This window comes from Coregonus clupeaformis, chromosome 28, assembly GCF_020615455.1.
Source record: "Coregonus clupeaformis isolate EN_2021a chromosome 28, ASM2061545v1, whole genome shotgun sequence".
NCBI lineage: Eukaryota > Metazoa > Chordata > Actinopteri > Salmoniformes > Salmonidae > Coregonus > Coregonus clupeaformis.
Genome location: NC_059219.1, coordinates 28,996,401 through 29,024,005, shown reverse-complemented (window position 1 = coordinate 29,024,005; position 27,605 = coordinate 28,996,401). Strand labels below are relative to the sequence as shown.

The 27,605-nt window shown below is 42.7% G+C and overlaps 1 protein-coding gene across 1 annotated transcript in view; it reads left to right on the top strand.

Moving 5' to 3' along the window:
* LOC121543511 (receptor-type tyrosine-protein phosphatase U-like) overlaps positions 1 to 27,605 on the top strand; it is a 433,678-nt gene that overhangs the window by 248,984 nt on the left and 157,089 nt on the right. The window contains exons 4-6 of the mRNA XM_041853422.1: positions 10,549 to 10,630; positions 13,476 to 13,591; positions 20,752 to 20,926. Of these exons, the coding sequence (XP_041709356.1) occupies positions 10,549 to 10,630; positions 13,476 to 13,591; positions 20,752 to 20,926 (373 nt within the window). The remainder of the gene's footprint in view (positions 1 to 10,548; positions 10,631 to 13,475; positions 13,592 to 20,751; positions 20,927 to 27,605) is intronic.

Below are 27,605 nucleotides of genomic sequence, written 5' to 3'. Positions count from 1 at the left end.
TTTATTTTACTTGAGAATTGTTTCTGGGGTTATCCCTAAGATCTGGAAAACGGCATACAAAAGCGGAGATCCTTTTGACTTGGATAACTACCGTCCAATTTCCAAACTATCTTGCCTTGCCAAAGAGTCTCTGGCCAACTGTCATCTTATAATTTTTTTAACTTCTCATTTTATTCTTAATGAGCACCAATCTGGTATTAGAACTGGACATAGCACTGTTTCAGTGGTTACACTTGTCTTAAATGATGTGCTATATTGTTTAGACCATAGAAATAATTGTGCTGCCTTATTTATTTACCTTTCGAAGGCGTTTGATACGGTTGACCATTTCTTACTTGTTCAAAGGTTGTCTGAAATAGGCCTAGATCAGGCATCTTGTAATTGGTTCAAGAACTACAGTGCCTTGCAAAAGTATTCATCCCCCTTGGTGTTTTTCCTATTTTGTTTTTTTGCATTACAACCTGTAATTGAAATTGAGTTTTATTTGGATTTCATGTAATGGACATACACAAAATAGTCAAAATTGGTGAAGTGAAAAGTTTCAAAATAATCTAAAAAATGAATAACGGAAAAGTGGTGCGTGCATATGTATTCACCCCCTTTGATATGAAGCCCCTAAACGAGATCTGGTGCAACCAATTACCTTCAGAAGTCACATAATTAGTTAAATAAAGTCCACCTGTGTGCAATCTAAGTGTCACATGATCTGTCACATGATCTCAGTATATATACACCTGCTCTGAAAGGCCCCAGAGTCTGCAACACGCTAAGTAAGGGGTACCACCAAGCAAGTGGCACCATGAAGACCAAGGAGCTCTCCAAACAGGTCAGGGACAAAGTTGTGGAGAAGTACAGATCAGGGTTGGGTTATAAAATAATATCCGAAACTTTGAACATCCCACGGAGCACCATTAATCCATTATTAATTTTTTTTAAGAATATGGCACCACAACAAACCTGTCAAGAGAGGGCTGCCCACTAAAACACACGGACCAGGCAAGGAGTGCATTAATCAGAGAGGCAACAAAGAGACCAAAGATAACCCTGAAGGAGCTGCAAAGCTCCACAGCGGAGATTGGAGTATCTGTCCATAGGACCACTTTAAGCCGTACACCCTCAGAGCTGGGCTTTACGGAAGAGTGGCCAGAAAAAAAGCCATTGTTTAAAGAAAAAAATAAGCAAACACGGCATATGGGAGACTCCCCAAACATATACAGTGGGGAGAACAAGTATTTGATACACTGCCAATTTTGCAGGTTTTCCTACTTACAAAGCATGTAGAGGTCTGTAATTTTTATCATAGGTACACTTCAACTGTGAGAGACTGAATCTAATACAAAAATCCAGAAAATCACATTGTATGATTTTTAAGTAATGAATTTGCATTTTATTGCATGACATAAGTATTTGATCACCTACCAACCAGTAAGAATTCCGGCTCTCACAGACCTGTTAGTTTTTCTTTAAGAAGCCCTCCTGTTCTCCACTCATTACCTGTATTAACTGCACCTGTTTGAACCCGTTACCTGTATAAAATACACCTGTCCACACACTCAATCAAACAGACTCCAACCTCTCCACAATGGCCAAAACCAGAGAGCTGGGATAAAATTGTAGACCTGCACAAGGCTGGGATGAGTTACAGGACAATAGGCAAGCAGCTTGGTGAGAAGGCAACAACTGTTTGCGCAATAATTAGAAAATTGAAGAAGTTCAAGATGACGGTCAATCACCCTCGGTCTGGGGCTCCATTCAAGATCTCACCTCGTGGGGCATCAATGATCATGAGGAAGTTGAGGGATCAGCCCAGAACTACACAGCAGGACCTGGTCAATGACATGAAGAGAGCTGGGACCACAGTCTCAAAGAAAACCATTAGTAACACACTACGCCGTCATGGATTAAAATCCTGCAGCGCACGCAAGGTCCCCCTGCTCAAGCCAGCGCATGTCCAGGCCCGTCTGAAGTTTGCCAATGACCATCTGCATGATCCAGAGGAGGAATGGGAGAAGGTCAGGTGGTCTGATGAGACAAAAATTGAGCTTTTTGGTCTAAACTCCACTCGCTGTGTTTGGAGGAAGAAGAAGGATGAGTACAACCCCAAGAACACAATCCCAAACCATGAAGCATGGAGGTGGAAACATCATTATTTGAGGATGCTTTTCTGCAAAGGGGACAGGATGACTGCACCGTATTGAGGGGAGGATGGATGGGGCCATGTATCGCGAGATCTTGGCCAACAACCTCCTTCCCTCAGTAAGAGCATTGAAGATGGGTCGTGGCTGGGTCTTCCAGCATGACAACGACCCGAAACACACAGCCAGGGCAACTAAGGAGTGGCTCCGTAAGACTAATCTCTAGGTCCTGGAGTGGCCTAGCCAGTCTCCAGACCTGAACCCAATAGAAAATCTTTGGAGGGAGCTGAAAGTCCGTATTGCCCAGCGACAGCCCTGAAAATTGAAGGATCTGTAGAAGGTCTGTATGGAGGTGTGGACCAAAATCCCTGCTGCAGTGTGTGCAAAACTGGTCAAGACCTACAGGAAATGTATGATCTCTGTAATTGCAAACAAATGTTTCTGTACCAAATATTAAGTTCTGCTTTTCTGATGTATCAAATACTTATGTCATGCAATAAAATGCAAATTAATTACTTAAAAATCATACAATGTGATTTTCTGGATTTTTGTTTTAGGTTCCGTCTCTCACAGTTGAAGTGTACCTATGATAAAAATTACAGACCTCTACATGCTTTGTAAGTAGGAAAACCTGCAAAATCGACAGTGTATCAAATACTTGTTCTCCCCACTGTAGAAGAAGGTACTCTGGTCAGATGAGACTAAAATTGAGCTTTTTGGCCATCAAGGAAAACGCTATGTCTGGCGCAAACCCAACACCTCTCATCACCCTGAGAACACCATCCCCACAGTGAAGCATGGTGGTGGCAGCATCATGCTGTGGGGATGCTTTTCATCGGCAGGGACTGGGTAACTGGTCAGAATTGAAGGAATGATGGATGGCGCTAAATACAGGGAAATTGTTGAGGGAAACCTGTTTCAGTCTTCCAGAGATTTGAGACTGGGACGGAAGTTCACCTTCCAGCAGGACAATGATCCTAAGCATATTGCTAAAGCAACACTTGAGTGGTTTAAGGGGAAACATTTAAATGTCTTGGAATGGCCTAGTCAAAGCCCAGACCTCAATCCAATTGAGAATCTGTGGTATGACATAAAGATTGCTGTACACCAGCGGAACCCATCCAACTTGAAGGAGCTGGAGGAGTTTTGCCTTGAACAATGGGCTAAAATCCCAGTGGCTAGATGTGCCAAGCTTATAGAGACATACCCCAAGAGACTTGCAGCTGTAATTGCTGCAAAAGGTGGCTCTATAAAGTATTGACTTTGGGGGGGTGAATAGTTATGCACTCAAGTTTTCTGTTTTTTTGTCTTATTTCTTGTTTGTTTCACACAAAAATTTTTTTTTTGCAACTTCTAAAGGGTATGCATGTTGTGTAAATCAAATGATACAAACCCCCAAAAATTTTAATTCCAATTTGTAAGGCAACAAAATTGGAAAAATGCCAAGGGGGGTGAATACTTTCACAAGCTACTGTATCTAACTGACAGGATACAATGTGTGCTTACTGACGGAATTAAATCTAGTTTCCTCAATATCACGAAAGGTGTGCCGCAACAGTCGATTTTGGGCCCTGTTCTCTTCACTATTTATCTAAATAATCTACACGGATGATACAGTTATTTACTCCTGTCCACCCTCAGTACAGCAGGCCATTCATGACCTTCAGCATGGTTTTGACTCAATTTAAAAATTGCTTACTGATCTTAAACTAGTGCTAAATGCTAATAAAACCAATTTTATGTTATTCTCTAGGTCTCGTAATATTGACCCTCATGACCTCCATATTTGCACATTGAAAAGAGCCCAAATTGAGCAACTTCCCCTTTTTAAGTACTTGGGTATTTGGATTGATGATAAGCTCTCTTTTACAACATACATTGAAAAACTGACAAAAAAGCTATGAATTAAGATTGGTTTATTTTATAGAAATAAATCCTGCCTCACTTTGGAAAGTAGAAAGAAGATTGCTCAAGCAACGCTTCTCCCAGCACTTGATTATGGTGATATAATCTACATGCATGCGGCAGCCTCTGTTTTAAAACCTTTAGATTCAGTCTATCAGTCAGCACTGCGTTTTATCACTGGGGACAATTTTCATACACACCAGTGCATTTTTTGTATAGTTCTGTTGGCTGGGAGTCTCTGACTACAAGAAGGTTCCAGCATTGGCTGCTTTTTGTATATAAAGTGGTTCTTCAGATACTCCCCCACTACCTCAGCTCACGTATTAATTGGAGATCCAGCAATTTTCAGATCTGCTCTTTGGACTTTTAGTTTTTATGCCCCCAGCTCATGGAATAGCCTTCAGGACACCTTGAAATTAGACACTCTGGTCTCCATTGGACAGTTTAGATCGAGTTTAAGGGACGTGATAGGTTTTGTTTTGATTAATCTTGTTGTATTTATTTTATTGTATTTATATTATTATCTTACATTGTGTGTATTAAATTGTGTATGTTCATTTTCACAGGGCTCCCTTGTAAATGAGACCATGGTCTCAATATTGTAAAAAATTAAATAAAAAGTGAGGTATATACTGCATATAGCATACTGTATGTGATAAATATTACCCCACTACAAGACAGACAGACAGACGCACGCAATCACGCACACACACACACCTTCACGGTATGGCGCACAAGCCAGCAGTCTGGAAAAGGGAAAATTAGAATGAAAACAGCAAATGTTAATGTAATCCTCCCCTCCAAAGCACTGCAACGTCTTCCATCTCAGGTTCCAGCTCCGTCCAGGAAGGAAGAGCACAGTCGACTCCAATAGAGCTAGGGCACAGCAGCTAGCCAGACAGCCAGAGCAGGGTCACTTTCCAGCGGAATTAGCCCCAGCCTGTCCCCCTCTCCTCTGCCCACCTCTCCTCTGCCCCCCTGCCTGCCTGACCCCCTGGCTTCCATACTGTCTGGAGTTCAGCTGACCCCAATCTGAAATCTCCCATCCAGGTCCCCCATGCACGTGTGTATGCCCCACAGGTCACAGCAGGCCAGGGCTGTTGTCACGACAGTTGTTTGTGAAACCAGAGCTCGCTCTCAAGCCCAATGAGTAGTAGTACATCTCTAAGCCGCCCACTGACTAAGAAAATATGGTGTTTTGGGCAGAGGTTGCTAAAGCAAGATTTTAGAGCTGCATCCGAATCCGGTCTAGGAGATTAACATCATGTATCATAGACTTGTGGTGAACAACAAACTGGGCACTTGGCACTTGGCATTAGGGCCCTATCTTACAGTAACATGATCTTCCATAAATTCCCAAAGACGATAAGCCTGCCTGACCTCAATACCCTTGAACAAGGGGATAAGATAGAGTTGTTGCTGTGTAGACATTCAAATGTTGGACTGACATGTACATTACAAACGGTAAAGGTAATAATAATAATAATTGGTCATTTAGCAGACGCTCTTATCCAGAGTGACTTACAGGAGCAATTAGGGTTAAGTGCCTTGCTCAAGGGCACATCGACAGATTTTTCACCTAGTCGGCTCGGGGATTAGAACCAGCGACCTTTCGGTTACTGGCACAACGCTCTAAACCACTAAGCTACCTGACACCCTGGTGGTAGTTCAAGTTACTTTATGTATGCCAAACTGAATAAAGGCTTCTGTCCGGCAGTTATTGTAATAGAGTGGCCCGGGTATAAGTCAGGGCTGCACATCGATCATATACAGTGGGGAAAAAAGTATTTAGTCAGCCACCAATTGTGCAAGTTCTCCCACTTAAAAAGATGAGAGAGGCCTGTAATTTTCATCATAGGTACACGTCAACTATGACAGACAAAATGAGAGAAAAAAAATCCTGAAAATCACATTGTAGGATTTTTTATGAATTTATTTGCAAATTCTGGTGGAAAATAAGTATTTGGTCAATAACAAAAGTTTCTCAATACTTTGTTATATACCCTTTGTTGGCAAGGACACCAGTCAAATGTTTTCTGTAAGTCTTCACAAGGTTTTCACACACTGTTGCTGGTATTTTGGCCCATTCCACCATGCAGATCTCCTCTAGAGCAGTGATGTTTTGGGGCTGTCGCTGGGCAACACAGACTTTCAACTCCCTCCAAAGATTTTCTATGGGGTTGAGATCTGGAGACTGGCTAGGCCACTCCAGGACCTTGAAATGCTTCTTACGAAGCCACTCCTTCGTTGCCCGGGCAGTGTGTTTGGGATCATTGTCATGCTGAAAGACCCAGCCACGTTTCATCTTCAATGCCCTTGCTGATGGAGGTTTTCACTCAAAATCTCACGATACATGGCCCCATTCATTCTTTCCTTTACACAGATCAGTCGTCCTGGTCCCTTGGCAGAAAAACAGCCCCAAAGCATGATGTTTCCACCCCCATGATTCATAGTAGGTATGGTGTTCTTTGGATGCAACTCAGCATTCTTTGTCCTCCAAACACGACGAGTTGAGTTTTTACCAAAAAGTTATATTTTGGTTTCATCTGACCATATGACATTCTCCCAATCCTCTTCTGGATCATCCAAATGCACTCTAGCAAACTTCAGACGGGCCTGGACATGTACTGGCTTAAGCAGGGGGACACGTCTGGCACTGCAGGATTTGAGTCCCTGGCAGCGTAGTGTATTACTGATGGTAGGCTTTGTTACTTTGGTCCCAGCTCTCTGCAGATCATTCACTAGGTCCCCCCGTGTGGTTCTGGGATTTTAGGCTCACCGTTCTTGTGATCATTTTGACCCCACGGGGTGAGATCTTGCGTGGAGCCCCAGATCGAGGGAGATTATCAGTGGTCTTGTATGTCTTCCATTTCCTAATAATTGCTCCCACAGTTGATTTCTTCAAACCAAGCTGCTTACCTATTGCAGATTCAGTCTTCCCAGCCTGGTTCGGGTCTACAATTTTGTTTCTGGTGTCCTTTGACAGCTCTTTGGTCTTGGCCATAGTGGAGTTTGGAGTGTGACTGTTTGAGGCTGTGGACAGGTGTATTTTATACTGATAACAAGTTCAAACATGTGCCATTAATACAGGTAACGAGTGGAGGACAGAGGAGCCTCTTAAAGAAGAAGTTACAGGTCTGTGAGAGCCAGAAATCTTGCTTGTTTGTAGGTGACCAAATACTTATTTTCCACCATAATTTGCAAATAAATTCATAAAAAATCCTACAATGTGATTTTCTGGGAAAAAAATTCTCAATTTGTCTGTCATAGTTGACGTGTACCTATGATGAAAATTACAGGCCTCTCTCATCTTTTTAAGTGGGAGAACTTGCACAATTGGTGGCTGACTAAATACTTTTTTTCCCCACTGTATGTGGGCAGGCTACCCTCGATGCTGGGAAAACAAACCTTGCCCCTGTGTCTAATAACTGTCTCACTATTACTGGGGGCAGTGATTTGATATTGATTGGATTTCACTGTAGCCCACAGACCTCCAACTTATTGTACCACAGGATGGGTACGAAAGCCACCTGTCCCCAGAGGCTCATGACCCTTTCCTTGCTGTATTATCTGCTGTTATAGCTTTAGAGCTGCCTGTGTCTAGAATGCTGAATGGGGCCCTGTGTCAGGCAGCACATTGCGCCTCCCGATAAAGCCATTATTTCCCCAAGTCCTCAGGGGCTTGTAGAGAACTATATAACTATCCATCTATTCCTCTCTCTCTCTCTCTCTCTCTCTCTCTCTCTCTCTCTCTCTCTCTCTCTCTCTCTCTCTCTCTCTCTCTCTCTCTCTCTCTCTCTCTCTCTCTCTCTCTCTCTCTCTCTCTCTCTCTCTCTCTCTCTCTCTCTCTCTCTCTCTCTCTCTCTCTCTCTCTCTCTCTCTATTCAATTCAAATTGCTTTATTGACATGACGTCACAATGTACATATTGCCAAAACATACTTTGGAAATTAAGTGATTAATTTACAATATTAAAATCATTACAATAATAATAATCAGGATTGTCAACAGGACAATCAGTAACAACAATAATTAAGGGTAAAAATAACCATACAATGGACAATAATAATGGCATAGAGGACATGTGCAGGTTGGCTGGTCTGTCAGACACTGTCCCTCATCTTATGACAGGCAGCAATGTAGTGCACTGCCAACCCACAGCTCTCTGCGTCCTCCCCCTTGAATAATGCTTTCAAATTTGGGGAAATGACACTCATTGTTTTATATTTTTTACATTTTGTCGGGAAATGCAGCTCTGTATCGGGTTCTGCTGTGATTGCACAGCCTCTACAGGAAGCCAGGTTTTCCTGTGTCTACCCTTTTTCAATGGTAAGGCTGTGCTCACTGAGCCTGTACTTTGTCAAGGTTTTTCTAAGGTTTTGATCAGTAACCATGGTCAAATAGTTTGCCATGGTGTACTGTCAATTTAGGGTCAGATTGCTTTGTGCTTGTGTTTGTGTTTCCCAATAGGTAATGTAGTTTTGTTTTGACTGTGTTGTAATTTGGTTTATTCTGATTGATTGGATGTTCTGGTCCTGAGGTGTTAGTAGAACAGGTCTGTGAACTCAGGATCAGCTGGATGAGGTGATTTTTTTTCTTTGCTCAGCAGGGCTTGGTAAACTTAATTATATTGGCCTAATTCTCCCCTGCATGCATTGTTTGTAGTTTTCCTCTGGACATGTAGAGCAATCTTACAGAACTCTGCAGGGTTTCAATGTGGTGTATGTCCCATTGAGTGAATCTTGTTTTGCAAGTGGGACCCCACACCTGTCTGCAATAAAGTGCAATTGGTTCAATGACATATTCAATTAATTTGAGCCATTTTTCAGACGTATTTGAATTTGAATTTGTTTTTTAATGGCGTAGAATGCCCTGCGTGCTTTCTCTTTCAGTTCATTCACTGCCTCATTTACTGTAGGTGTCCAGTTGAGCTTATTTTTAAACCTAAGTAATTGTAATGTGTGCAATACTCTATATATTTTGTACCAATTGAGAACTTTGGTCTAATTCCCTGAGATCTGGATCTTCTCTGGAAAATAATTATTTTGGGGTTTACTGGCAGGGTCCAGATCTGGCAGTACTTTTCTTGCAGGTCCAGGCTCTGATGTAGGCCATGTGTTGTGGGTGACAGCAGGCACAGGTCATCTGCGAAGAGCAGCTATTTAACCTCTGAATTGTGGAGACTAATACCAGGGACTGAGGATTTTTCTAGAATAGTGGCCAATTCATTGATGTAAATATTGAAGTGCCAGGCTGATATTTGCAACCCTAGCAAAGGCCCCGGCCCTGGTTAAAGAATTATGTCATTTTCTTGCCAATTTTGATGCCGCACGTATTGCCAGTATTGATTTAATTATGTCATATGTTTTACCCCCATACCACTTTCAATAACATTGTAGAACAGTACTGTATGCCAAATAAAATCAAATGCTTTTTGGAAGCATAAATGTTAGTCTTATTTTGGTGGACATGTTTATCTATCAGGGTGTGCAGGGTCTAAATATGATCGGTTGTGCGATGTTTTGGTATATGTCCAAATTGGATTTTACTCAAGACATTGTGCTTTTAAGGAAGTTTAGAACTCTTACATGTACACTGAGTATACAAAACATGAAGGACACCTGCTATTTCCATGACATAGACTGAACAGGTGAATCTAGGTGAAAGCTATGATCCCTTGTTGATGTCACTTGTTAAATCCACTTCAATCAGTGTAGATGAAGGGTAGGAGACAGGTTAAAGAAGGATTTTTAAGCCTTGAGACAATTGAGACATGGATTGTGTATGTGTGCCATTCAGAGTGTGAATAAGCAAGACAAAAGATTTGAGTGCCTTTGAACGGGGTATGGTAGTAGGTGCCAGGCGCACCGGTTTGTGTCAAGAACTGCCACACTGCTGGGTTTTTCACACTCAACAGTTTCCCGTGTGTAGCAAGAATGGTCCACCACCCAAAGGACATCCAGCCATCTTGACACAACTGTGGGAAGCATTGGAGTCAACATGGGCCAGCATCCCTGTAGAATGCTTTCGACACCTTGTAGAGTCCATGCCCTGACGAATTGAGGCTGTTCTGAAGGAAAGGGGGAGGGGAGGGGAGGGGGGTGCAACTTCAATTTTAGGAAGGTGTTCCTAATGTTTTGTATACTCAGTGTGTAACACTACAGAAAACCAGGTTACTGTTTACACAAATGCCTCAGTAATTGTTAGGGTCAAATTTGTCCCCATTCTTAAAGATTTGGATCCTTGGTCCTCTCTCTTTTTTCCCTGACCTATCTTGTGGGTCAGTAACTGTGCAATGAATTGTGTAGAGCTTTGTGATAGTAATTAAGACCTCTGCCTCAGAAGGAGGACAGTTTGATTTGATGCAAATGCCTCTTAACATGTTTGAAATGCTTCAAAACGAAGACCAAAGCTTCATTCAATTGTATAAAGGATAACAGCAATCAAATTTGTCTCAATATTTATTCCTCCATGCTATCTCACTTATTTGTTTTTATTCTACTTCCCAGGTCCTGATCGAAGCAACTGTTTCCAGGGAGCGGCAAGGCTACATTGCCATGGATGACATCATGCTCCTGACCTATCCCTGTTGTGAGTACCATCACCAATATAGAAGAGGAGGGAGGTGGTTGGGTATTAAGGAGCAGTATAAAATAGGAAAGGTAGAGACAGATACTGTATAGAAAGTGAAATGTAGAGAGTTAGGTCCATACGATAAAGTGGAGGAGAACGCTAATGGAAGCTTCACCTTTTCATTGGTTGATTGCCCTGAGGCCTCTCTCGGCAATGGGGATCCAGGTTTTATGTGAATGACATTTGCCCAAAACACTCACCATATACACTTGCCTCTTCAGCTCCAGCCACTTTTTAGGTACATTCTCTAGACTGAAACGGCAAAATGTGTATTTTGCAAAAGCTGTTCCTCTAGGAGAAGACCTGTGGTGGTTTTGTCACTAGGTGGTTTCCCCCTGCTGTTATACAGTGGTTAAGGCTGTCTGTGTGTGCACAGTGTACCTGGGATAACACAGGCTTAGTGTGCTATCAGTCCTAGAGGAGTAGAAAAGTCCTTGGAAAAGCAGTAATGACAGTGGCTAACACCCCTGAGCTTAAACTCTGGACAAAGCTTCTCTCTCCCTGTGACATGTTTGCTCCCCGACATACTGCTGATCAAATATGATCTGCCAGCTCACTCATTTGGAATTCGGTTAACAGCTTTTGTCCAGTTAGAATACTCCTCAGCACCCCCCTTCCCACTCCTCAGACGATCCTGCAGGTAAAGAAGCCGGTTGTGGAGGTCCTGGGCTGGAGTGGTTACACGTGGTCTGCGGTTGTGAGGCCGGTTGGATGTACTGCCAAATTCTCTAAAACGACGTTGGAGGAGGCTTATGGTAGAGAAATTAACAGTCAATTCTCTGGCAACAGCACTGGTGGACATTCCTGCAGTCAGCATGCCAATTGCACACTCCCTCAAAACTTGAGACATCTGTGGCATTGTGTTGTGTGGCAAAACTGCATATTTTAGAGTGGCCTTTTATTATCCCCAGCACAAAGTGCACCTGTGTAATGATCATGCTGTTTAATCAGCTTCTTGATATGTCACACCTGTCAGGTGGATGGATTATCTTGGCAAAGGAGAAATGCTCACTAACAGGGATGTAAATAAATTTGTGCACATCATTTTTGAGAAAGAAGATTTTTCTGCATATGGAAAATGTCTGGGATCTTTTATTTCAGCTCATGAAAAATGTTACCAACACTTTACATTTTGCATTTATATTTTTGTTCAGTATAGTTTCTACTGTATGGTTTTATAGACACCACATGCCATGGAGACCGGAAGTGATTTCAATCAGAGATGCTGACTGTGGTTCCCTGCGTCTCCCATGGAGAGCAGATGGTATCTTCTACATACCCTCAGTGCTACCATTAAATAATTAAGACTGTCATCAGGACCTGGGCACAGTACTGTCTATGGTGGCACACTGCCAGCCTGCACCATTTGTCACAGGGAAAGGAGACAAAAGCGAAGAGAAAGAAAATCAACGAAAGCCACCAAGCTCCTTCCTTCTTGCAAATTCCGGTTGAAACTGCTAAGCACGCTTGACATTTCTGTTGTATTCTCCATAGTCCTAGTCTTTGACTCTGAAACCGGTGTTGCAGTCAAATGAAATATGTATCATGGTGAAGAGTCCCCAGGATGCAATCTGACACATTTATACTACCAAGTTTTTAGTCAACAGAAGGACCTGTTTTTTTTTATCACATTCGTTTTTGTGTTTGTTTATGCTGGCTCATAGCTACGATGAATTATTAATTAACCTTAGACGGGGGACTCGTCCATGGGAAACATGACCACCTGTGGACTACAAACGCAAGAGGCATCCCTGCCTCTCCCCCCTGCATATTTACACAAAGTAGATCAACAACTTGTCTCTCTCTGCCAGAAAGCAACAGTGTAATGAAACATTGGACATGGAAGAGCAGGACTTGAAACATCATTCGCCTCTCTCTTTCTGATTTCACTACTACTCCACCACTGGGGTTGCTACGGTAACGTCTCCTGTCTGTCAATCACTTTGATTGACAGGTTGGGTTGTCCTCCATTTTGTGGCGATGAGAGCCTGTGCTGGAGGCTCTAACCCAGTGGTTAGGCTCTGCGGGAAATCCATCTCATAGAGCTGTGGAGGAGCAGGAGAGCTCCAGTGTTAATCACAGTGTAGCTGGGTGGGAGGGCTGCTGCTGCACCCACACTCTGACTCACTGCGGCGCTCAATGCATCAAGCTGGGTTCTTATTAGAAGAGTGCTGCTTGTTCTTCATCAGCAACAATGTTCTTGAGCCTGATTTCTGAGTTCTCTGGGGTCTGGGGATCTGGCTGAAGGATGTTTACCTAACTTCTGATGACGCCCGTGTTATGACCTATCGCCACGGTGAAGGGTTGTCGAGAATAGTAGCTGCCAGCAATTAATTGGATGACTTCTCTTCGTGGGTTTATTGTAGGACAATAAAGGGAGAGAACAAGCAATATGTCAATATGTCAATGAGTCCTTCTCCAACCAGCTGTGAGGTCCTTCATGGGAGAAAATGAGTCTCTGATTCTTATCTAATTAAACATGAAAGTTTGAATTACGTTGTTGTATAATGTGAAAAGCTGCCGATGGTGACATTTCATACTTTCACAGTCACTCTGGCAATGAAGCTGGAACAAAGTTCCGATTTCTGATCATTTACTGCAGCTCTTTAGAAATCACAAAATGTAGTATAGCTGCATAGCCCTCGAACTGAAGGACATGGGCGTTTTGCCACACATAACAACTTCGTAAAATGTCTTTTAAATAAAAGCATTTATTTTGTTGGTCTGGCTGGCTGGCATTTTGATTGGCTGACTGTCACGGCACAGCAGTCCTTTGATCTCTGCTCTCGCTCTGTTCCTACAGATAAGGCGCCCCACTTCTCCCGGCTGGGGGATGAGGAGGTCAATGCTGGGCAGAATGCCACCTTCCAATGTGTGGCATCGGGCCGGGCATCGGAAGCTGAGAAGTTCCTACTGGAGGTCAGTGGGGATCTTTCAAATACTTTTGAGAGTTTGATTGAGCCTGTCTGGAGTGTCAGGTAGGTGGGTTTGCACTTTTGGGTTCATTTTCAACTATTCAATTGGTTCCATTATGCCAGGCAAGCTCAATCAAGTGCAGCTGGAGTATTTGAAAGAAACCAAGTACTATTTAAATGCAGGTGTTTTTGGGAATAACAGCATTTTTTTGTTCTACTTGAAGTGTATTTGTAGTCACGCCATTAAAGAGGGAACCTTGAAACGATGGGTCAGTGTCTTTGAATTATAAACATGCTTGTGTTAGTATAAAAATTCAGCAGAGCATTGGGGAGAGTTTTAATGCTACGCTCCAGCCTTGAAGACTCTCCAGACCAGCACCTTTGAAAATACAGTTTGCTCATGAAATCACAGCGCTCTGCTTTCTTCACAGCCTTCTTCCTTTATCCAAAATAGAGGGCTCTGTTTTTAATATCCCTTTTCACACTTGAATGCTTTATTCATGCAACTTCCATCCATCTGAAGGTCAGGAAGGCCACTCTAGTGTATTTCTGAGTGAATAACATTCATTGGTTTTAAAAACCTCACATATGCAGGCCTGATGGAAGGTTTCAAAGAGCATTGTGATAGTCTTTTGTTTTCCAGCCTGTCTCTCACAGCAATTACCAGGCAGCCACACATCCACAACTCCTACCACCACCTCCTACAGTATGTGTTAATTACACCAGGCAAGCCTTGAGGCGGAAGGCACAACACCGTCTTCAACTTTGAGACCTCAAAGTAGGGGAGGCGTCCCTGTCCTTCCTTCAATGTTCAAGAACGAGAATTATATCAAACAAACCATTTTGTCACATCATCAAGGACAAGGACAGATGCCTCTAGTAGGGAGCTGTCATAACAGCACTAGCATTCGCAATACCAAAAGTCCTCAAGGCCCTTCGAAGCCTGCCTTCCCCAAACAGCATGGGGAGAAACATGACTGGGTGTCACGGCTGCCATTTTAGATGAGGTTGCTTCCCTTTCCTGTTGTTTTGTTATTTTCTTTTGATTGTTGCATCTGCTGTGTGTACCAGCAGGGACCCAGTCTCACCATGCCAACTCCTGCCAGACTAAACAGATAATTTTGATAGTTTTGTCAGTAATTCCCTCCAGCCTGATTGTTTACATAATCCGTCTCATGCTTATTTGATTAACCTGATTTCCCTAATATCCTTTCGTGGAGGGAGAAAAAACAGAACAGATAAAAGAAGTAAGCTGAGGGCAGAGGCCACTGAAGTCTATGATTGAGGGTTTGGTTTGTTTTTGGTATGACCACCAGACGAGACTGGTTGCCACTGCTTGACCCTAATCAGAGTTTGTGTGTTTGGGTGTTTACTTGTGACAGCTGGGGCTTGTGTGGTCTGCGGCTTTCGGGAGTTTACAAACATACACACACGTCCACTGTGGCTTTGGACAGCACAAAGACTTACATACGTCCAGTCATCCAAGCAAACAGAGAAGGGGCCTAGCTCATCCCAGTTGCTTCCCAGAGGACCCCGGGCCTATGTGTTCTCTGAGACTGAGCCTGTTTACTCACCAGTTATTTTTCAATGAAAAAGAAAGAGAGAGAGGAATGTGTTGATAGGCAAGCCTGCTATTTCACACACTGAGAAATGCCTTGGACTAAACGTTAGACTAATGTTAGGCTCAAGGTTGCCTGTTGTTGAGACTATAGGCTTGAAGGATATTTGTGGTGATAATGGAATAGAACAATGTGAGAAATGCCTTGAAGGGTTCAGTGGTATACCTCCTTTCATTCAACAACATCTCTACTGCAGCTTTCATTCCCAGCACCGGTACTCTCTTTTGTTTTTGTTATTTTTTCTCCTGCGCTCTCTCTCTACCTTTGTCATGCCCACTCCTTCTCCGTGATATATTCTGGCTTTGAAGAGCACTGGTGTCAGAGTCATTTTCTCGGTTTAGTTCCCTTTTGCTCTGTACCATAAAAATGAAAGCTTACCCCCTGCTATTCATCTGCAAGACTACACATTAGAGTGACTAAAGGGTGAAACATAAAGTCCATCAGGCATGCACTTATAGCTACTCATGTGGATTTAAATGTATTGGCTCCATAGCGGTTTGTAGGACTGTGTGAGTGCTGGGTGGTGATACCACCCTATATTGCTATGGACACTAAAGAGGACTGACTACCGGCGCTTGCGCTGAATTTACCTGATGGCCATCATAACCAATATTGCTCTCATAATCGTTATTATCTTAACGAGATTTCATTTGTTTGTATTAAAGGATAGCTGATTGTCATTTTATATGTTTAAATCAGAGGGGATGACCCCTGCCATTCTAATTTAATTGCATGCTGCTGGACAATCATCCTTTTTAATCATTCTACTCAAATGGCCTAGATAGCAATAATTGAAACACATGTAGTTATTATGTTGTTAGCTGAGCGTCATGGCTCCACCAAGGGAACAATAATCTTACTATGCAGACTGCCTCAAATATGGCACTCCATTTAGCTGGTTTAAGAAGATTGAGCATACACAAATGTTGTGGATGTTGTTTCAAAGCCTAACACAACGAAATGGACAGCACTTTTTAAGGTGATGATTAATTCAAAACACCCATACACATATTAGAGCTTATGCATAGGCCTATATACACTGAGTATACCAAACATTAGGAACATGGGCATGGACTCTACAAGGTGTCGAAAGCATTCCACAGGAATGCTGGACCATGTTGACTCCAATGTTTCCCACAATTGTGTCAAGTTGGCTGGATGTCCTTTGGGTGGTGGACCATTCTTGATACACACGGGAAACTGTTGAGCTTGAAAAACCCAGCAGCATTGCAGTTCTTGACATGAACTGGTGCACCTGGTACCTACTACCATACTATCTTGCCCATTCACTCACCCTTTGAATAGCACACAAACACAATCCATGTCTCAAGGCGTAACAATCTTTCTTTAACCTGACTCCTCCATCTATACTGATTGAAGTGGATTTAACAAGTGACGTCAATAATGGATCATAGCTTTCACCTGGATTCACCTGGTCAGTCTGTCATGGAAAGAGCAGGTGTTCTTAATGTTTTATGCACTTAGTATATGAGCCCAATCCCCCCCTAAAAAAGCCTGAATTAAAATAATGATTGTGCCGTTATACAATACATAGCCTAATAGCCTACCGCATATTACGCACGGCAGAAAAACATAATTGGTCTAGCCTATAATTCTAGTAATTGCCTTTAAGTGTGGACTGTATTATTATGCATACTGGATGGACTGATTACCTTATGCTACGCTCCAAACTTTCTATCCATGAGTCTGGGAGAGAACATAATATAGGCCTAGGCGATGCTGTTGGTTCATTGATTGTGCAGGGGGGCTTACAAAGTTAACCTACAATTATAGTGAATTTATATTTGATTTTGAATAGCCTAGTAATAGGGTATTTTTTATTGTTATAATTAATAGGCTGACACATTTCCTTTAGCTACAGGATATCTCACTACTGCGCATTTCCATCTCCTCCTCTCTCTCCTTTCTAGAGTGCGCAGAGAGAGGGGCTGTCAAGAATGTAATAAAATATGTTTAGTTGTGAAAACATGTTACTATCGATGTTCCCAAACAGATTTCACTTGTTTTCCCAAATTAAGCACTGTGTAGTTCCAGGAACAGGGTTGGAGAGCCCATGGCATACAGAGTTTCGGTGGGATATAACCTGTTGGCTGCAAGGCTGCATGCTCCTCAATCGGTGCGTGGAGTGAAATAAGTGTTCTTATACTGAACAAAGATATAAATGCAACAGGCAACAATGTCAAAGATTTTACTGAGCTACAAGGAATCAGTCAATTGAAATGAATTAATTAGGCCCTAATCTATGGATTTCACATGACTGGGAATACAGATATGCATCTGTTGGTCACAGACACAGTTGAAGTCGGATGTTTACATACATTTAGGTTGGAGTCATTAAAACTTGTTTTTCAACCACTCCACAAATTTCTTGTTAACAAACTATAGTTTTGGCAAGTCTGTTAGGACATCTACTTTGTGCATGACACAAGTCATTTTTCCAACAATTGTTTACAGACCGATTATTTCACTTATAATTCACTGTATCACAATTCCAGTGGGTCAGAAGTTGACATACACTACATTTACATTTACATTTGTCATTTAGCAGACGCTCTTATCCAGAGCGACTTACAGTTAGTGCATACATTTTCATACTAATCTCTTCAAATTGCATTCAATACAATATTCAGGGTTTCGCGAATGAGCTGCTTAGTTTGATACACCGACCACACGGTTAACAGCTATAGGCAGTAACCTGCCCTTCAGGGTCTGGAGAACATGTTGGGAGTAGGTCAGCAACCTTCTGATTCTGCACCGCAACACGTCAAGAGAAAACACAGGATGGGCAGCCATTATGGTGGGAAGCCCCTCCACCTCTCTATGGAACCAGAGGGCTGTGTGTGATGGAGGAGTCTGGGCCGTAGGCTACAGGTCATGTGGTCTCAGACTGACCAACCAGACTGCAGCACACCTGAGGGATGGGGTGAGGGCAGTTCACATAGACTGACACCAGACTGCAGCGCCCAACTCCTGAAGAGGTGATGGCAGCCTCGGATATCATCGACTTCCTACAGCCGCCCTTGTAGACAGACCAAAAGCCTCATTTCAGAACAGACCAGCCTCAGTGCCATCAGAACCCCAAAGGTATCGGGTCATTTTATGACGGATGCATTGTATTTTCTGTACGGCTGCCAAAGACAAACTCGTTTTATAATGACAACCATAACGTGATCAACAGACAGTCTTGAATCTGCAGCAGTGAAAAGGCACAGTCAACACTAAGTTGACTGTGCCTTTAAACAGCTTGGAAAATTCCAGAAAATTATGTAATGGCTTTAGAAGCTTCTGATAGGCTAATTGACATAATTTGAGTCAATTGGAGGTGTACCTGTGGATGTATTTCAAGGCCTACCTTCAAACTCAGTGCCTCTTTGCTTGACATCATGGGAAATAAGAATGTGTTCTTATTTTTTGTATTTTTTATTTAACCTTTATTTAACTAGGCAACTCAGTTAAGAACAAATTCTTATTTACAATGACGGCCTACACCGGCCAAACCCGGACGACGCTTGGCCAATTGTGCGCCGCCCTATGGGACCGGCCGGTTGTGATACAGCCTGGACGAATCGAACCAGGGGGTCTGTGATGACGCCTCAAGCACTGAGATGCAGTGCCTTAGACCACTGCGCCACTCGTTAAATACACTTGCATAGTTAAATAAAAATAAATAAAAATTAAATTACATTCCTGCAGTCAGCATGCCAATTGCACATTCTCTCAAAACTTGAGACATCTCTGGCATTGTGTTGTGTGTCAAAACTGCACATTTTAGAGTGCCTTTTATTGTCCCCAACCCAAGGTGCACCTGTGTAATGATCATGCTGTTTAATCAACTTCTTGATATGCCACCCCTGTCAGGTGGATGGATTATCTTGGCAACAGAGAAATGCACACCAACAGGGATGTAAACAAATTTGTGCAAAATAAGCTTTTTTTTGCATTAGGAACATTTCTGGGATCTTTTATTTCAGCTCATGAAACCAACATTTTACATTTACATTTTTAGTCATTTAGCAGACGCTCTTATCCAGAGCGACTTACAGGAGCAATTAGGGTTAAGTGCCTTGCTCAAGGACACATCGACAGAATTTTCACCTAGTCGGCTCGGGGTTAGAACCAGCGACCTTTCGGTTACTGGCACAACGCTCTTAACCACTAAGCTACCTGCCGCCTCAACACTTTACATGCTGTATTTATAGTTTTGTTCAGCGTATAAACCCGGACATTTCTATATTCAATCCCATTTAAAAGCAGAGTTTTGATGGTTGCCCTTAAAAAGAGGAGGATCCCAGATGCTACTATATTTATTTCTCAGCTGCTCATATTAACCACCTGCTCTACTATAAAACCGGAGTAGTAGCTTACCCGGCATGATTGAAAAACTGTGGGAACGTTGCCTCCATTCTCTATTTGAGTGCATACGGATGTCTTTTTACTGCTGCCACTGTTCCTGCCCATTTGATAATGAGCCATTCTAAATTGAAACTAATTTTACATATTATTAAAGACAAGATTAAATTGAGAATAGTCTGATGGGTGAAAATATGATCACTTGATGAGAGAACAGCATGCACACGTATGAGCAACCTGAGGCAAGGAACAGATCACAAGCTTTTTTTGCGACTTTCTCAAATCATTAATAGCCTATAGACGCATCATGCAGCCCATATACTGTATGTTTTGATTTCTAAGACATTCTAAGGTAGCGTATAGAACCTGTTTCAAATGATCACTTTTACGCTCAACATAGCCACTTCATATGCACACTTGGTCCGGAAAGGAATTATATTCCTCTTACTTTAAAATCATATAAAATAAAATAATGGCACAGGACGATTTTGTCTGCTAAATGAACTAGCCTACTGCCTATGGCATGGCACAAAAATACATTTTCTTCATATCATTAGGTTTCTTTAGAGCTGCCTGAAAAAATAATGGATTTATTGTGATAGTGCATATTAAATGGATGCAGTAGATGCAGTTATTTGCATGAAAATAACCGGCTGACAAAATGCAGTTATTTGCATGACTTCTACAGCGCTACCCTTGCTCTGCAAAGGCCGCGGCTTTTGTGGAGCAATAGGTAACGATGCTTCGTGGGAGGCAGTTGTTGATGTGTTCAGAGGGTCCCTGGGTCGAGCCAAGGTTGGGGCAAGGAGAGGGACGAAAGCAATAATGTTACATTGGATCACTCAGTTGGGCTCTGCCCAGCTGCTGGGGTTGCTGTGGAGGTTGTCAAAGAGGGGTAAGTGTAACCGGTGTGAAATGGCTAGTTAGATAGCGGTGCATAGTAGTAGTGTTTCAGTTGGTGACGACACTCGCTCTGAGACCTTGAAGTATTTGTTTCCCTTGCTCTGCAAAGGCTGTGGCTTTTGTGGAACGATGTGGTTCGAGCCCAGCTTGGGGCAAGGAGAGGGACATAAGCAATACAGTTACATTTGTTTCTGTGTGTCTGTGTGCAAGCATGTGTTTGTGTGGGTGTTTATATCTGACCCATCCTGTTTTCTCTGTCCCCTCTCTCCAGAGGAACAGTGGGGATGTGACATCTACAGCCTTGGTCAAGCACCTGAGTCACCGGCGCTTTGTGGCGTCATTCCAGGTGGACAGTGTGCAGCGCAACGACCAGGACCTGTACCGCTGTGTCACCCAGTCTTCCAGGGGCTCTGGGGTCTCCAACTTCGCTGAGCTCATCGTCAAAGGTAAATACGCCTGCCATCAGTCAGTGGGACGAGGCTACTAGGTTATGGATCTCTCAATATGCTGTACTGTAGGTCTATGAACCAAGGGTGAACTGAATAAAACTGGTTTAGTCATGTTACTTTGTGTTAGCAAAAGCAGAAAATGGTGTAAATGAACATTTACATAATCCGTAATCAATTTACACCTCCCACAAACTTGTCAGCTGTGGCATAATTCAATCAGCACATTGAAGTGCTTGATTGATATTATCATATAGACTATGATGCATGCGGTATCGTAAGCAAAGCACATCCTTCAAATACAATAATTGTAACTCCAAATATGTATGTTGGCACTATAAATAAACATAAAATAATAACAAAATATGTTTTATTGTCACATACAATAAAAAGGTTAAGTGCCTTGCTCAAGGACACATCGGCAGACTTTTCACCTTAGGTATTTAAATCGGCAACCTTTCGGTTACAGGCCCAATGCTCTAACCACTAGGATACAGTGAGGGAAAAAAGTATTTGATCCCCTGCTGATTTTGTACGTTTGCCCACTGACAAATACATGAACAGTCTATAATTTTTATGGTAGGTTTATTTGAACAGTGAGAGACAGAATAACAACAAAAAAATCCAGAAATATGCATGTCAAAAATGTTATAAATTGATTTGCATTTTAATGAGGGAAAAAAGTATTTGACCCCTCTGCAAAACATGACTTAGTACTTGGTGGCAAAACCCTTGTTGGCAATCACAGAGGTCAGACGTTTCTTGTAGTTGGCCACCAGGTTTGCACACATCTCAGGAGGGATTTTGTCCCACTCCTCTTTGCAGATCTTCTCCAAGTCATTAAGGTTTCGAGGCTGACGTTTGGCAACTCGAACCTTCAGCTCCCTCCACAGATTTTCTATGGGATTAAGGTCTGGAGACTGGCTAGGCCACTACAGGACCTTAATGTGCTTCTTCTTGAGCCACTCCTTTGTTGCCTTGGCCGTGTGTTTTGGGTCATTGTCATGCTGGAATACCCATCCACGACCCATTTTCAATGCCCTGGCTGAGGGAAGGAGGTTCTCACCCAAGATTTGATGGTACATGGCCCCGTCCATCGTCCCTTTGATGCGGTGAAGTTGTCCTGTCCCCTTAGCAGAAAAACACCCCCAAAGCATAATGTTTCCACCTCCATGTTTGATGTTGTTCTTGGGGTCATAGGCAGCATTCCTCCTCCTCCAAACATGGCGAGTTGTGTTGATGCCAAAGAGCTCGATTTTGGTCTCATCTGACCACAACACTTTCACCCAGTTCTCCTCTGAATCATTCAGATGTTCATTGGCAAACTTCAGACGGGCCTGTATATGTGCTTTCTTGAGCAGGGGGAACTTGCGATTTCAGTCCTTCACGGCGTAGTGTGTTACCAATCGTTTTCTTGGTGACTATGGTCCCAGCTGCCTTGAGATCATTGACAAGATCCTCCCGTGTAGTTCTGGGCTGATTCCTCACCGTTCTCATGATCATTGCAACTCCACGAGGTGAGATCTTGCATGGAGCCCCAGGCCGAGGGAGATTGACAGTTATTTTGTGTTTCTTCCATTTGCGAATAATCGCACCAACTGTTGTCACTTTCTCACCAAGCTGCTTGGCGATGGTCTTGTAGCCCATTCCAGCCTTGTGTAGGTCTACAATCTTATCCCTGACATCCTTGGTGAGCTCTTTGGTCTTGGCCATGGTGGAGAGTTTGGAATCTGATTGATTGCTTCTGTGGACAGCTGTCTTTTATACAGGTAACAAGCTGAGATTAGGAGCACTCCCTTTAAGAGTGTGCTCCTAATCTCAGCTCGTTAGCTGTATAAAAGACACCTGGGAGCCAGAAATCTTTCTGATTGAGAGGGGGTCAAATACTTATTTCCCTCATTAAAATGCAAATCAATTTATAACATTTTTGACATGCGTTTTTCTGAATTTTGTTGTTGTTATTCTGTCTCTCACTGTTCAAATAAACCTACCATTAAAATTATAGACTGATCATTTCTTTGTCAGTGGGCAAACGTACAAAATCAGCAGGGGATCAAATACTTTTTGTCCCTCACTGTACCTGCTGCCCATAGCTCTACATTCAATGAAGAAATACAACCTGTCTGTGTTAATATCTTGGGACTGGCAGTGTCACCAAGGGATGAATAATGTGTTTGTTTTAATTGACTGTGTTTTGAATCTTAATGTGTATTTAATGTGTATATCGTCTATATTTATGTTTGCCTGATGTACAGTTGAAGTTGGAAGTTTACATACACTTAGGTTGGAGTCATTAAAACTCGTTTTTCAACCTCTCCACAAATTTCTTGTTAACAAACTATAGTTTTGGCAAGTCGGTTAGGACATCTACTTTGTGCATGACACATGTAATTTTTCCAACAATTGTTTACAGACAAATTATTTAACTTATAATTCACTGTATCACAATTTCAGAATTGTACATACACTAAGTTGACTGTGCCTTTAAACAGCTTGGAAAATTCCAGAAAATGATGTCTTGGCTTTAGAAGCTTCTGATAGGCTAATTGACATATTTTGAGTCAATTGGAGGTGTACCTGTGGATGTATTTCAAGGCCTACCTTCAAACTCAGTACCTCTTTGCTTCACATCATGTGAAAATCAAAACAAATCAGCCAAGACCTCAGAAATAAATTTGTAGACCTTCTGGTTCATCCTTGGGAGCAATTTCCAAATGCCTGAAGGTACCACGTTCATCTGTACAAACAATAGTACGCAAGTATAAACACCATGGGACCACGCAGCCGTCATACCGATCAGGAAGGAGACACGTTCTGTCTCCTAGAGATGAACGTACTTTGGTGTGAAAAGTGCAAATCAATCCCAGAACAACAGCAAAGTACCTTGTGAAAATGCTGGAGGAAACAGGTACATAATATCTATATCCACAGTAAAATGAGTCCTATATCGACATAACCTGAAAGGCCGCTCAGCAAGGATGAAGCCACTGCTCCAAAACCGCCATAAAAAAAGCCAGACTACGGTTTGCAACTGCACATGAGGACAAAGATCATACTTTTTGGAGAAATGTCCTCTGGTCTGATGAAACAAAAATAGAACTGTTTGGCCATAATGACCATCATTATGTTTGGAGGAAAAAGGAGGGCTTGCAAGCCGAAGAACACCATCCCAACCGTGAAGAACGGGGGTGGCAGCATCATGCTGTGGGGGTGCTTTGCTGCAGGAGGGACTGGTGCACAAAATAGATTGCATCATGAGGAAGGAAAATTATGTGGATATATTGAAGCAACATCTCAAGACATCAGTCAGGAAGTTAAAGTTTGGTCGCAAATGGGTCTTCCAAATGGACAATGACCCCAAGCATACTTCCAAAGTTGTGGCAAAATGGCTTAAGGACAACAAAGTCAAGGTATTAGAGTGGCCATCACAAAGTCTTGACCTCAATTCTATAGAAACTTTGTGGGCAGAACTGAAAAAGCGTGTGCGAGCAAGGAGGCCTACAAACCTGACTCAGTTACACCAGCTCTGTCAGGAGGAATGGGCCAAAATTCACCCAACTTATTGTGGGAAGCTTGTGGAAGGCTACATTAAACGTTTGACCCAAGTTAAACAATTGAAAGGCAATGCTACCAAATACTAATTGAGTGTATGTACACTTCTGACCCACTGGGAATATGATTAAAGAAATAAAAGCTGAAATAAATAATTCTCTCTACTATTATTCTGACATTTCACATTCTTAAAACAAAGTGGTGATCCTAACTGACCTAAGACAGGGAATTTTTACTAGGATTAAATGTCAGGAATTGTGAAAAACTGAGTTTAAATGTATTTGGCTAAGGTGTATGTGAACTTCCGACTTCAACTGTATATGCTTGTTTTTGTATTGTGCAGGGCTCATTTGTAAAAGTGACTTTAGTCTCAATATGACTTCCCTGTTGAAATAATAATGTTCCAGGCTGATCAGTAGAGCAGTGTTGGAGAGCTGACCTTTTGGACTCCAATGTTGATCCATCATCTCACCCCTCATATCATGCTCTGCAGACGGCCCAACCTCAGTCCCATTACTCACTCTAACCCTAGAGCCTGACACTGCTCTGACAGCTCTGATGACACGGCTCAATAGGAGGGTTTGATGCCACGCCAGGCCCCAATCCCTAAACCAGAGGAATGAGATGGAGAGGGAAATAAGGACATGGAGAAATCTTATTCTACTCGTCTCCTCTCATCCTTTATATCCTTTGCATCATCACTTCTTAAAACAGGCCTTGAAAGTAGGGAGAGGTGGTAGAGAGAGGGAAAGAGGAGAGAGAAAGAGAGCGAGAGTAAGAAAAAAGAGGGGGGAGGGGGAAAGATAATAAGTAAAGGGGGGTTGTGAAATAGCACCAATCTAATCCCATTGATAGATGTGGAATCATGGATTACGTTGAGTTTAGTGATACGGACCATTTGGTGGACAACAGCACAGCCCCTAGCCAGAGCAGCACTAAGCTCACATAGTGTCTTCCAGTAAACAACAGCCTCAATCAATTCACAGACAGAGGGCCATACAATCTCCAAGTGATGTGCTCAGATCTATAGAAAACTGTACAATGAATTCTCAGCTCTGGAATTGTTAGTAGCATTATAGTAGTGACATGGTTGTTGCCGTAGCTTTTTTAAAATTCAGAATATCTGGGTTATTTTTGGCATGGTGTGTTCTGTCCTGACTCCTGAGAGCTGATGCATAGCCATTCTGCAACGGGTCATAACTCATAGCTGCTCGTTCAGTCACTGATACTCTGTGTAGTACTTGCAGTGCAAGGCCCTTAACAAGGCTTTTATAAACCCCCCTCCCCCACTGCCCCCGCTAACGAGAGGGTAATCAGCCTTTTAATTAGCTTGATCAACTCATTTCAGATCACACAAGTGCTCCACGTTCGGCACATAGATTGCATGCAAAGAGGCCCATAGAGGACAGAGCTCAGTCACTGCAATGTAGAACACATTTTGTGGTGTTTCACCCCTGAGGTGTTTTTGGCTAAGATTTATCATATCAGTAGTCATGTTTCAATAAAAAACTCATTTTCAGGGATCTCGAAAAATTATCATCATTGAGTAAATACATAAGTAAATAAAAAGCTACATTAACAAACCTCCAGCTGATACAGTCAGCTGGGTTTGTGATCCTAAATACAAAATGGTGCTGAAAACAGAAATGCAACAGTAATGAATAATGCCAGTTATAGAATCCTTGGGAAAGTACAGTAAGGGAGTTTTGTTGATGTCAATTTACATCAATATATAGTACTATAGCTTGTCTCCCTGTACTTCCAGAGGCTTGTGAGGCTTGCATGATTGCCTGCAGTGTGGACGTGCTCTGTGGAAGCGTCCATGGGATGAGGCAGGAATAGAGACGAGAGCCCTCTGAGAGGATAGTCATAATAGACACCGGCGCCTCTGCAGGAATCAGGGATTAGTCACAGCCACAGTTCTAACTCTGATGTTTCTCTCGCTCTTAGTCCTAGTTTTTCTGCATTCCCTTCTTCCCCTCACACAGTCACCTTTCTGTATAATTGCTCAGTGGCTCTGAGAGTCTGCTGTAAGTGACATTTGGATGGACTCTGAAATTAATCCCTGATTTGGTCCTCTGTAGCTCAATTGGTAGAGCGTGGCGCTTGTAACGCCAGGGTAGTGGGTTTGATCCCCGGGACCACCCATACGTAAAAATTTATGCACACATGACTGTAAGTCGCTTTGGATAAAAGCGTCTGCTAAATGGCATATTATATTATTATTATTATTATATTATTTGGCATCTTGCCCTCGAAATTATGTTGGGTCTCTTCTTTCATCATGGTAACTTCCTCTGTGAAGCGCTTGCATTAATTCCGGTGCCAGCGGACGCACACATCGCTCAATTAAGAGAGCTTGTATTCTGAGATAATACACATTCCTCAGACCATATATACAGCTGTTTTTTTCACTCGCGGTTCTCTGCTATGTTCATGTATGGCTAGTTAATGTGCTATTAATAGGTGGGGCTGTAGTGGAACAGGTTGAGAGCTTCAAGTTCATTGGTGTCCTCATCACCAACAAACTATCATGGTCCAAACACAGCAAGACAGTCGTAAAGAGGGCACGACAAAGCCTATTCCCCCTCAGGAGACTGAAAAGACTTGGCATGGGTCCTCAGATCCTCAAAAAGTTATACAGCTGCACCATCGAGAGCATCCTGACTGGTTGAATCACTGCCTGGTATGGCAACTGCTCGGCCTTCAACCGCAAGGCACTACAGAGGGTAGTGCGTACGGCCCAGTACGGGGCCAAGCTTCCTGCCATCCAGGACCTCTATACCAGGCGGTGTCAGAGGAAGGCCCTCAAAATTGTCAAAGACTCCAGCCACCCTAGTCATAGACTGTTCTCTCTGCTACCGCACGGCAAGTGGTACCGGAGCGCCAAGTCTAGGTCCAAAAGGCTTCTTAACAGCTTTTACCCCCAAGCCATAAGACTCCTGAACAGCTAATCATGGCTACCCAGACTGTTTGCATTGTCCCCCCACCCCACCCCCTCTTTTACACTGCTGCTACTCTCTGTTTATTATCTCTGCATAGTCACTTTAACTCTACCCACATGTACGTATTACCTCAATTACCTCGACTAACCTGTGCCCCCGCATATTGACTCTGTACCGGTACC